General features: G+C 37.5%; 1 protein-coding gene across 15 annotated transcripts in view; it reads left to right on the top strand.

Moving 5' to 3' along the window:
* TUT4 (terminal uridylyl transferase 4) overlaps nt 1-12,962 on the top strand; it is a 173,265-nt gene that overhangs the window by 125,908 nt on the left and 34,395 nt on the right. For all 15 annotated transcript variants that reach the window (XM_064281965.1, XM_064281968.1, XM_010591279.3 and 12 more), the window contains 5 exons: nt 2,476-2,589; nt 7,107-7,184; nt 7,314-7,491; nt 8,027-8,074; nt 8,165-8,247. In XM_064281965.1, the coding sequence (XP_064138035.1) occupies nt 2,476-2,589; nt 7,107-7,184; nt 7,314-7,491; nt 8,027-8,074; nt 8,165-8,247 (501 nt within the window). The remainder of the gene's footprint in view (nt 1-2,475; nt 2,590-7,106; nt 7,185-7,313; nt 7,492-8,026; nt 8,075-8,164; nt 8,248-12,962) is intronic.

Raw genomic sequence — 12,962 nt, 5'->3', positions numbered from 1 at the left:
GAAATGAAATGAGGCAATCTACAGAAAAAGCTAAGGAACACACTGATAAAGCAGTTGAAGAAACCAAAAAGATTATTCAAGAACATAGTGGAAAAATGAATAAGCTGCAAGAATCCATAGAGAGACAGCATTCAGAAATCCAAAAGATTAACAGTAAAATTACAGAATTAGACAACTCAATAGGAAGTCAGAGGAACGGAATCGAGCAGTTGGAATGCAGGGTGGGGGATCCGGAGGATAAGGGAATTGACACCGATATAGCTGAAAAAAAATCAGATAAAAGAATTTAAAAAAATGAAGAAACCCTAAGAATCAAGTGGGACTCTATCGAGAAGAATAACTTGCGTGTGATTGGAGTTCCAGAACAGGGAGGGATAACAGAAAATACAGAGAGAATAGTTGAAGATCTGTTGGCAGAAAACTTCCCTGACACCATGAAAGACGAAAGGATATCTATCCAAGATGCTTATTGAACCCCATATAAGATTGATCCAAAAAGAAAATCACCAAGGCATATTATCATCAAACTTGCCAAAACCAAAGATAAAGAGAAAATTTTAAAAGCAGCCAGGGAGAAAAGAAAGGTCTCCTACAAAGGGGAATCAATAAGTTCAGACTACTCAGCAGAAACCATGCAGTCAAGAAGGCAATGGGATGACATATACAGAACACTGAAGGAGAAAAACTGCCAGCCAAGGATCATATATCCAGCAAAACTCTCTCTCAAATATGAAGGCAAAATTAAAACATTTACAGATAAACACCAGCTTAAAGGATTCGCAAAAAACAAACCAAAGCTACAAGAAATACTAAAGGAAATTGGTCAGAAAATCAATAATATCAGATACTGGCACAACACAAGGTCCCAGAACAGAACATCCTGATGTCAACTCAAATAGAGAAATCATAAAAACAAATTAAGATTAATTTTAAAAAGGAAAAAAATGCTCAAAACAGGGAATCATTGAATTCAATATGTAAAAGATCACATAATCAAAAACAGGGACTAAATAGAGGAGGCATAGAACTGCCATATGGAGAGGGAAACAAGGCAGTATAGGACAATACAAGATAGGTTTTTATTTAGAAAAATAGGGGTAAATATTAAGATAACCACAAAGAAGTACAACAACTCCATAACTCAAAATAAAAACCAAGAAAAACATAGAAGACCATGACAAGAAGGGCCATTGCAAAAAAGAAAATCGATCCATTGCACTGCTATCAGATTTTCATTTCAAAAAGCTCCGTCTTCCGACAGGGAGGCATACTTGATCAGACATTCTTATACATCTCTATGGACAGAGGGCGTCTTAAGGAAAAAAATTAATTCAGGCACATACCACAAATCAGACTTGAGATGACTACTTTTCTAGATCTATTTCACAAAAATAACTCAACGTGGTGGCTTTGTACATGCAGTTTTAGTAATGAAACCAGGTGGTTCATATAAGAAAATTATTCCTCTCTTTATATGCAGATAACAGCTGTACCTTTAGTCAAAGTCTCTGAGGATTCTTCTAGGATTTTGTTTGTTTTTTGCTTTTAATTAAAAATTTTTTTCAGTAGCTGACATATTCGTGTGGTTTAGAATTCATAAGGTCTAAAGGGGTTTATGGTGAAAAATCTACCATGTACACCTGTCTCCTAGCCAAAGTTAAAAGTTCCTCTGTATCTTCCTAAAATATACTACAATATGCAAGTACATAAATCCTGTCCCCCATTTTTAATACTAGTGTAAATGCAGTATAAACATTCTCCACTTCGCTTTTTCCACTCAGCAGTAGATTTTTAGTATACAAAGAGCTTCCCTAATCTTTTTTTTTTTCATGGCTGCATGTTATTCTGTTAGGTGTATACGCCACAGTTTTTTAAACCATTGCATTACAGATGAACCTTGTGCCTGGGTTTTTGCTGTAACAAAAATGCTGCAGTGAAAAGTTGGTTATTTAGTCATTTCACACATTTTCTGGTATATTTGCAGTATAAATTCTTAGAACAGAATTAGGTTAAAGGACATGTGCTTTTCTAATTTTGATATTATCAAACTATTCTTGATAGGGTTTGTGCAAATTTACTGTATTTTTAGACAAATAACGCATACCTTCTGCATTTGTTTGCTGGCTGTGTTCCCCTGCCCCCTGTGAGGCACCCTCACAAGTGCCACCATGCCAATTCTCTTCCACATGTTGTTGTAAAAAAATTCACATAGTGCAGTTACAGAAATACTCACGGGGGGAGTGCATGGCCAGCAAACAGAGAAGGAGTGCATTATTTGTGTAAAAATACGGTATACTCTCAACTGTAATGTATGACAGTGCTGTGTCCTCACACCATCTATGATAGTTTGTCATTGAACTTTTGGATATTAGCTAACTTAATGGCTTTAAAAAATATATCTCAGATTAGTCAGTACTTCTGCATTTAATGAAAATCTCAGATTTTATTTTCAATCATTATTTTATGTTTCTTTAGCGATGTGACATTGGAGATGCTTCCAGGGGAAGTTTATCTTCGTATGCGTATATCCTCATGGTGCTGTACTTTCTGCAGCAGAGAAAACCACCTGTTATCCCAGTTCTACAAGAGGTAGGTCTTTAAGAAAACTATAAAGGAGTTTTCTTGTGCAAACAATAGATCTAAGAAGTATATCTTGCTCGCTTTATTATATAATGGGTTTTCCCATCATGAACATCCTAAGTTTTTTTCTTCCATTAATTATATAATCAAATATGATGAATCTTACAAAAATTTTTATTATATGGGAGAATACAGACTATCAAAAAATATTACGTGAACAGAACCACTGAATATCTTTTGTGACCTTTTTGTATTTCAGTCTTACAATGCTGCAGATCATTACGGAATTTTTGTAGCCAACCATTAACTCATATGTATTTTTGAACTTGTATATGTTTCAGTTTCTCAGATGCAAATACATAACCTTCATGTCTCCAGAATATGATCACTGCCCTAGCAATGAAGTTTGTTTTATTCCTGTATGTACTTTGTTCAAGGAGCCCTGATGGCAAAGTGGTTAAGCGCTCGGCTGCTAACTGAAAGATTGGTGGTTTGAGCCTAACCTGTGGGAGAAAGACCAGGCAATCTGATGTCATAAAGATGAAAAAAATCTCTTGCCATCGAGTCAGTCTCGACTCATTGTGGCCCTATAGGACAGAGTAGAACTGCCTCATGGGGTTTCCAAGGCTTGTCGGTCTTTATGGAAGCAGACTGCCACATCTTTCTCCTACAGAGTGGCTGATGGATTCAAACCACTGACCTTATAGTTAGCAGCTGAGCACTTATGCACTGTGCCACGAGGGTGCTCTCGTAAAGATTACTGCCTAGAAAACCCTTTGGGGCAGCTCTCCTCTATCACATGGGGATGTTATGAGTCAAAAATTGACTTGACAGCACCTAACAACAACATACTTTATTTAACCTTCTGAATTTTTATTGAGAGCAAACCCAAGGAAATTTTTCATGATCTTTGTAAAGTCATGTTAATCGCATCAAGCTTAATAATGTACAGTGAAAGAAGCAGATTATACTCATTCGCTCAAAATTGGTGACTCATAGAGTCCCGTTTTGTAGCTGAATAGGCACAAAGGAGTTCTTAATCATCCATCTGTTCCTTCTGATTCTTGGCACAAAGTGGATTTGCCAGCATTAAGGAGGATCCAGTTCTAATTTCTTAGAAGAGTGGTTATTTTGATGGAACAATTCTGAGGTAATTGTAAAAATCCCATATTCTGATTTCACATAAACATTGATAGTCATGACAAAGAAGGAAACCACAAAATAGTAAGCCATGTGATTATGTCACATGGCCTTAGTAAGTTTTAAAAAGTTCTGATGAATACCATGTGGTTTTACCAGCATTTTCTTCCCTCTTTTAAACAAAACAGTGGAAGAGAAATAAAAATTTAAAATATCTTTTCCTAGCAGAAAGTTTTAAGTTGCTGCGTTTATGTTGGGTGATATGTTTGTAACAAGGTTGTTCACTATAAGATATTTAAAATTTAACATGAATTAAATTAGGCCTACCTAGAATGGATCACTCTCTGTATTAGTCTAATTGTTTAGGCTTTAAATTGGAAGATCTTATGCATGATGGCCTTAGTAATATCATAGCAGCCATTTATCACTTTTGACACAATACTGTGGTCAATAAAAATTAAGCCACAAATTTTATTTTCATGCTGGTTTGTCTTATGTTCTCTCATTTTATCACCCATGGTTCAAGAGCCATTGAGACAGTATGGTATATGGAAAGAGCAGGGTATTATATTTGGAGCCAAGGAGAACTGGTCTTCTTAATTTTGAGAGTGTTACCTTCAGCAAGCTGCCTAACCTCCAGAAGGCTGAGTTTCATCAGCAGTCAAAATGTAATAATAGTAGTATTGATTTTTCAGTGTTTATATAAGAAACAGACAGCAAATGCCTTTGCATGTAGTAGATACCAAAGTAGGCATTCATAAATGGTGGTTACTTTTACTATTATTTTTACTGTTTTAATTGTTATTATTATTAGCAGCATTATTAACATTATTATTGGAAAAATTTAGGTAGGATTGCCATAGTCAACTTTCAAGAACTTTCCCATTATCTGCTTAACAGACAGTGATTGATGAAATGACAGTCCATGGGATGTTTTCCATCATAATGAGCTCTGATTGTGGGGGGCTTTGTGATACATATGGACTGATGATGTATGGATTTTTGCTTCTGGCCTTTTTTGCTTGTCATATGGGACCCCATTGTCCATTGCTCTGGCATCATTTAAGTATTGGTCATTGGCATCGATCAACTTTTAAGGGTAAGGATATGTTTAATGAAGCTGATGATCTCTGGCTCCGTTTGTAATTAAATTTAGACTTTAAGTGGGTGGGTATTAAAGACTTAGCTAAGAGTGGTTTTTTTGGTCGTCAACAATATAATGTTCTTTAGGTCAAAAGGAGCTTTCCTAAGAGAGATTTTGCTGTATTCTAGCATATCATCATAAATAAAAGCAAATTTTCATATAAAATTTAATACTTAAAGAGGATATAGGAGTGTTGTTCACACTTAATATTATAAACTTCTTCGTTTTCTTAGTTTATATCAGCTTAAAATTATAATTTAAACATAGATGTAGACATTAAAATATTACATTGAAATAACAAATAAGGAGATGTACAGGGTTTCCCTTGCACAAATATGCTAGATTTTTTGGTGAAGTTTGAGAGGGAAGGTTGTTGGGTGCTGAGTGAAGGATGGTTGATGGGAGTGAGATAAAGAGGAGAAGGGGGGAGGATGGGAGGAGAGAGCAAAAGGGAAAGCATTTCTCTGTGTGTGTATGGTACGTGTAGGGGAACAAGACGATAGCACTAGTGCTTTTAAGGGCTAAAACAGTGAAACAGAGTAGAGAATTAAACACCATGAAACATCAGAGTTGTGAAGAACAAGAAAAATGAGAATTTAATCATTCTCCAAAGTATCACAGGTCTCCTCTGCTGTGTTATCAGCCAACATGGTTGAATTTGGATCATGGTTGTTACTCAAAACTAAGAATTCTCTTTAAAAGAATCAAAGTCTTAAGTAGCTTGTATTATTTCAATGTCTGGTAAATGAATAAAACTATACAAAGCATGTAGTATCTGTAATAGCATCTTAATCTACAAGAGTAAAATATTATACTTCAGCCTCTTTTAAAACTTTTTTCTTGAGGGCGAGATCCCATGTCTTTTGTTTCAGATATTAATATCTGTAATCTTCAGGCTCTTCCTTTTTTGTTTTATGAAGTGTCAGACTTACGGTAGACGATTCTTGATAACTGTTTATGTGTAAATAAAAACTTGTCATTAGCTTAAGTCCCTGGAAACTTGAATACTTATGAAAACATGCTTACAGAGTAAATACATTTGTTAAACAAACATAGTAAGCATTCACTGCATGGCAGGCTTAGGGATGGTAGGGTTTTGGGCTCCAGAGATAAGCTAGTCGCTATCTAGAAGGAACTTAAACCTGAGAGTGAGATTGAAGGGGCCAGACATGTGGTTAATTTTATAAATCACTGCCTATCTAGAATTGAAGAGACATAGGAACTACTTTATCTCGTTGTTTTAAACTGTATTCTGGTAAGCATTAGAGGTCCCACGGAGCCCTTAAAAGAGCCCCATTAGTGTGTGTGGGCCGGATAAGGAATAGGTGTTTTCTCCACTCAGGCATTTATTGGAGTACTTCTGATTTTATCTGTTTTACGTATTGACCTTCCAAGGAAGGATCTGTTTAGTCTTCTCTTGTTTTCATTGGAAAAATGAGGACGTAGGGGGATAATTGTCCTGTCCAGAGTCACTCTTTGGCAGGACCAAGACTAGATAGAAATGATGTCTGTTAACTTTGAGCCTTTTGCACTTTGCACTTCATTGCATCTCTCCTGTTAGAATAAAAGTTGTCCAAATTGCTTGTGGAGGTCAGCTGCGCCTATACTACGACCCTATGAGTTACTTTTCTTTTAAAATAGCATTCCTTTTTCCTGTCACTCCTTCTTTAGGGTAGTGAATTACTATTTATAATTAATAATGAACATTTTGTAGTCTTTATTAAGATGTCAGGAAAGTTGCCTGATAGTCCATTTAAAAAGGTCAGTGTCTAGGTGCTTCTTAGCCTCATCTGATACAGATAACTGACTAAAGGTGCTAGACCCTTCTTCCAAAAATAATAGTAATAATACTATTGATTTCATTTGGGTACAGGATCATTAAGTATTATTTATTGTATATTTCCGTACCTATTATTTGTTGATGAAAGTGCCATTTTCATTTTCTTTGTTTTGCCTCATTAATTTTGGACTGGGTATGTTTTGATAGGCCAGATGGATAATAGTAAATGTGTCATTTGGAAAGTCTAATGCTGTTAAGATATCCCTTGCCCGTTTTAGTCTTTCAGATATACTTTTTATTCATTAACTACTTGGCATCAACTTACTACACCATCATGGCATGTTCTTTTTGATAGAAATATTTCAGTATGTCTGTTACAGGTAGATTCTAAAATGATACAAGATTATTTAGTCCTTTGGATTGGCTGACTTTGAAATCTGATAATAAAATTTTTTTTTGCAGATCTTTGATGGAAAACAGATTCCACAGAGAATGGTTGATGGATGGAATGCCTTTTTCTTTGATAAAACAGAAGAACTGGTAATATAGTCTTTGTTATAGAACACTCATTGATTTGCATAATTTAATAATTTTACTTAAATTTGCTGTTCATACTTTGGATAGCTATGGACATTTTTGTCTATTTCATTTTCTCTTGCTTACATTTAGAAAAAGCGTTTACCTTCACTTGGAAAGAACACAGAAACATTAGGAGAGCTTTGGTTGGGACTGCTTCGCTTCTATACTGAAGAGTTTGATTTCAAGGAATATGTAATTAGCATTCGGCAGAAAAAGCTGTTGACAACTTTTGAGAAGCAGTGGACATCCAAATGCATTGCAATTGAAGGTAATTATTCAGCTGATAGTAATTCAGGCACGAGACAAAAAACCAGAGGGTCATTTGACCAAGGAAATTGGGAGGGGAACTGAAACACATTAGGATTTGGACGATTCTTCCATTTAATGTTTATCAGTTTCCATCCCTTAATCTATAATTTTAAAAGAATAATTTGCCGACTTGGTCTGAGTCAGGGATGGATTACCCATTAAGCAAGGTATGCATGGGCTTACTTGTGCTTACTTAGTAATCTGTAGTGCACAATTGTACCTGACCCATGTGAAATTGTGCACTACAGGTTAGTAAGTAAACGCAATTAAGCCTGTGTGTACTTTGCTTACTGGTTAATCGGCCCCTGGTTTGAGTATATGTAGTGTTAGACTCTAGTTGTGACTCAACTCTATGGCACCTAACATCCACAACAACATGACCGTTACGTATATTTTATGTTACCATTAAAACTTACTGCTCTTAAGTCGATTCCAACTCAGCAACCAGTGAACATAATTCTTAATAAAAAAAAATTCAAATATTTCTTTTCTAGACCCTTTTGACTTGAATCATAACCTCGGTGCTGGAGTTTCTAGAAAAAGTAAGTTTTAAAAAGTAGATTTCTTGCTTAAGTGTAAAGCTCTGACACATTAATATCTACATCTTCATTGTTTTCTTCTTTTTTCAATAGTGACCAATTTCATCATGAAGGCATTTATCAACGGAAGGAAACTTTTTGGTACCCCATTTTATCCCCTCATTGGCAGAGAAGCTGTAAGTTTACATAGTTTTAATTCTTAATGTTTTCTTTTTTAGTAGAAATTTTTTTTGTAAGAACAGGAAACCTAATCCTGTTTCCAAATTGGTGATAGGAATAGGAAAAAGATAATCAGAGCTCCCTGTATTTTTTCTTACTGAACTTATTGTAGTCCATAATGACAGATGCTTTATACACACACACAAACATGCCTGTGTGTTTGTATAGATATACACACATACATATAAATAAAATGTGTGTTTTATGTGTATATAAAATGTGTTTTATGATACCTGTCTGTCTGTCTCTCTGTCTGTCAGTCATCTAATCTACTTGTTAAATTCTTTCTCCCACACTAGACTGTAAGCTCCATGAGGGTAGGGTCCTTGTCTGTAAGGTTCACCATTATACCTCCAGTGCTAATCTTAGTGTTTGGCACATAAACTCAAACTAAACTTGTTGCCATTGAGTCAGTTCCAACTCATGGCGCCCCATGTGTTACAGAGTAGAATTGAGTTCCATAGGGTTTTCTTGGCTGTAGGCTTGATAGAAGCAGATCACCAGCTGCTAGGTGGGTTTGAAATGCCAGCCTTTTAGTTAGTAGTTGAGTGCAAACTGTTTGCACCACTCAGGGGCATGGCTTGCACATTTGTTGTTGTATGCCGTCAAGTCGATTCTGACTCATAGCGACCCTGTAGGACAGAGTAGAACTGCCCCATAGGGTTTCCTAGGCTGTAATCTTTACTGGAACAGATAGCCAGGTCTTTTCTATGCAGCGGCTGGTCGGATTTGAACTGTCTACCTTTTGGTTAGTAGCTGAGCGCTTAACTATTGTGCAACCAGGGCTCCTGGCTTGCACATAGGGTGTACCAAATAAGCATTTGCTGAGTCAATAAGGGTAGATAGCCAAGATTCAGGAACCTTGAATTGTGAATTTGAGTTGCAGCCCACCGCTCCTCTTCCATCTTTAGAAATCATGATGAAAATATACAGACAGGGCAGTACCAAAGAAACACTTTGTTATTTGCTGCGGCTTCTGCTCTAATTGTGCTGTAGCACTGGGAAACTGACTAGATGACATAGAACTGAGAGGATTTCTTTTGCCTAGACTTGATGGGATAATGTTCCCCACTCTCTTTGATCTCACTCTGATTTTTGCTTGCTTTCTAATGGGTGGAGAGGGTTCTTCTTTCCAAGTGAGAGGAAGTCCCAGTTTCACAGAGAGAGAGTTCCAAGAGAAGAAGTCTCAAAAGAAACCATGACCCTATGGTTATTGGGGTCTGTTATGGATTGAATTGTGTCCCCCAAAAATACATGTTATAAATCCTAACCTCTAGGCTTGTGACTGTAATCCCATTTGGGAATGTGTTGTCTTTGTTCCATTAATAAGATAGGATTAGTATAGGATATTCTTGAATCAGTCTCTTTGGAGATATAAAAAGAGGTTAAACAAGCAACAGAGTTGGGAAAGGATAGACGTCATGCAGGTCACCAAGGAGCCAAGGAATAAGGACTTTCCCTTGGATCCAACAGAGAGAAAGCCTTGCCCAAGAACTGATGCCCTGAATTCAGACTTCTGGCCTCCTAAACTGTGAGAATATTAATTTCTGTTTGTTAAAGCCATCCATCCATTTGTATTTCTGTTATAGCGGCACTAGATGACTAAGACAGGGTCTGTTCTTTCTTGGGAGTAGAGTGAGAAAAGGGGTGAGAAAAGTGGAGAAAAGCCTGGAGCTTTTTTTCCTTAGAGCACTGTCTTAGTCATCTAGTGCTGCCATAATAGAAATACCACAAGTGGATGGCTTTAACAAAGAGAAATTTATTTTCTCACAGTCTAGTAGGTTACAAGTTCAAATTCAGGGAGTTGGCTCCAGGGGAAGGCTGTCTCTCACTGTCAGCTTTGGAGGAAGGTCCTTATCCTCAATCTTGTCCTGGTCGAGGAGCTTCTCAGGTGCAGACAGGGACCCCGTGTCCAAAGGATGCACTCTGCTCCCGGCACTGGCTTTCTTGGTGGTATGAGGTCCCCAGCTCTCGGCTCGCTTTCCTTTCCTCTTATCTCTTCAGAGATAAAAGGTGATGCAGGCCACAACCCAGGGAAACTCCCTTTACCTTGGATCAGGGAGGTGACCTCAGTTAAGTGTGGTGTTAAAATCCCACCTTAATCCTCTCAACATAAAATGACAATCACAAAATGGAGGACAACCACACAATACTGGGAATCATGACCTAACCAAGTTGATACACAGATTTTTTTGGGGGACACAGTTGAGTCCATGACAAGCACTCAGACATTTTTGATTGTCCAGACTTTCAGGTGGTGATAATAATTACAATGGAGAGAGATTAAAAAAACAGTGAGAGTTGAAACAACATAAGATTCACACAAGAACAAAATAACAGCAACAAAAAAAAACCCAGTAATTTTACTAACATGTTAATTAAAATACCAATAAAAGAAAACCACAGCCAAATCAAAACAGATCTGACAATGCATTGTTAAAATATTTTATCTGAAAATTATGGGAATCCCAACTATTTGTGTGTGTATCTGTTCGGTAGCAACCTAGCAATGTTGCATGCACTTAGGCTAAATTAAGAGCCCTCAGTAAGCTAGAAATATGCTACTTTTAGTTTATGAATATAAAGTCTTTATAACTTAGGATTTTGTTAATAAGTAGTTCTCAATTGCATATAGATATTGAAGTCTTTGGACTTGAATGTCATTTGGTGTAAAAGCCAAACTTCAGTTTGGGACCTATCAAAAGAGGCCTATGAGTCTGCAAACCGTATCTTGATCTAGTTTATTCTCTTTTAAAAGTCTGTTTATATATAGTCAATATATATCACAGTTGAGCCTCAATGTTTGTAGAGTTATGGTCTATAAAATTGCTGTGGACATGAATTAGCAAAAACTGAACCATTGTTCCTGGGGGAAATATAGGGTTAGATTCCTGCCAGCTCTGGTCACAACATTTTCATCAGCTGATCAACACACAGTCTTGTTTTATTTGTGTTTCTGTTTAAAGACAGCTTATTAAGTATATATTGTTGATTCATTAACATTGAACTCATGGCCAGCGGCACTATAACTCATGCATGAACAACGCTTATCTAACATACATATTTTCTCTAAGAGGTATATCACAGTCTTCTTGTCCTTAAGAATAAAAGACAACACTTCAGCAATACACTTGGGGGTCGTTTTGAACAGTGAAATCACACACATGCAAAAACCACAGAAATGCAAAAAACATGGCACTAAATAGACTTCGAATAGGACGCTTGTTTACAGTTGTTATCAGGTGCTGTCTAGTTGGTGCCGACTCATAGTGACCCTATCCCTATGGCACAACAGAACAAAACACTGCCCAGTCCTGCACCATCCTCACAATCATGATTATGCTTGAGCCCTTTGTTGCAGCCACTGTGTCATTCTGTCTCGTTGAGGGTATTCCTGTTTTTCGATGACCCTGTACTTTACCAACATGTCATTCTCCAGGTACTGAATCTCACTTAAGTGAAATGTTGTCTTCCCAAAAAGGAATTCTGTTCCTCTTTTTAGCAAACTTGTATTATAAAAAAACAGAACTCAAGGTCAGCTCAGCTGGACTGGACCAAAAGCAAAGAAGTTCCCGGGGTAAACTGAATGCTTCAAAGGTCAGTGGAGCAAGAGCGGGGGTTTGGGGACCATGGTTTAAGGGGACTTCTAAGTCAACTGGCAAGATAATTCTATTATGAAAACATTCTGCATCCCACTTTGAAATGTGGCGTCTGGGGTCTTAAGTGCTAACAAGCGGCCATCTAAGATGCATCAATTGGTCTCAACCCACCTGGATCGAAGGAGAATGAAGAACACCAAGGTCACACGACAACTAAGAGCCCAAGAGACAGAAAGGGCCTCATGAACCAGAGACCTACATCATCCTGAGACCGGAAGAACTAGTTGGTGCCCGGGCACAATCGATGACTGCCCTGACAGGGAGCACAACAGAGAACCCCTGAGGGAGCAGGAGATCAGTGGGATGCAGACCCCAAATTCTCATAAAAAGACCATACTTAATGGTCTGACTGAGACTAGAGGAATCCCAGCGGGCATGGTCCCCAAACCTTCTGTTGGCCCAGGACAGGAACCATCCCCGAAGACAACTCATCAGACATGAAAGGGACTGGACAGTGGGTAGGAGAGAGATGCTGAAGAAGAGTGAGCTAATTATATCAGGTGGACACTTGAGACTGTTGGCATCTCCTGTCTGGAGGGGGGGATGGGAGGATAGAGAGAGTTGGAAGCTGACAAAATTGTCACGAAAGGAGAGACTGGAAGGACTGACTCATTAGGGGGAGAGCAAGTGGGAGTACTGAGTAAGGTGTATATAAACTTATATGTGACAGTCTGACTTGATTTGTAAACGTTCACTTGAGGCTCAATAAAAGTTAATAAAAAAAATAGAACTCATTATTGGCATATTTTTAATTTCTCCAGTAACATTTTTTGTTGAAATTTGTTCTTTTATAAATGCCCACATAGCATCTTTAATTTTACTGCAACACCCAAAATACTGTCTAGCCTTTACGGAGAAATTTTGTCAACTCCATGTCTAGGCCATCTTGACTGGAGTGGTGGGATAGAGTAAAGAAGTTCAAGAGGTATTTGAGAGTAGAATGGATTAGAACTTGGTGATTGATTGGAGGTGATGGGTGAAGGAGAACAAGTTCAGGATGATGTCTATGTTTC

Source organism: Loxodonta africana, chromosome 3 (genome assembly GCF_030014295.1).
Source record: "Loxodonta africana isolate mLoxAfr1 chromosome 3, mLoxAfr1.hap2, whole genome shotgun sequence".
Taxonomy (NCBI): Eukaryota; Metazoa; Chordata; class Mammalia; order Proboscidea; family Elephantidae; genus Loxodonta; species Loxodonta africana.
Note: the sequence above shows the minus strand (reverse complement) of the source record. Positions and strands in the feature narration are given on the sequence as shown.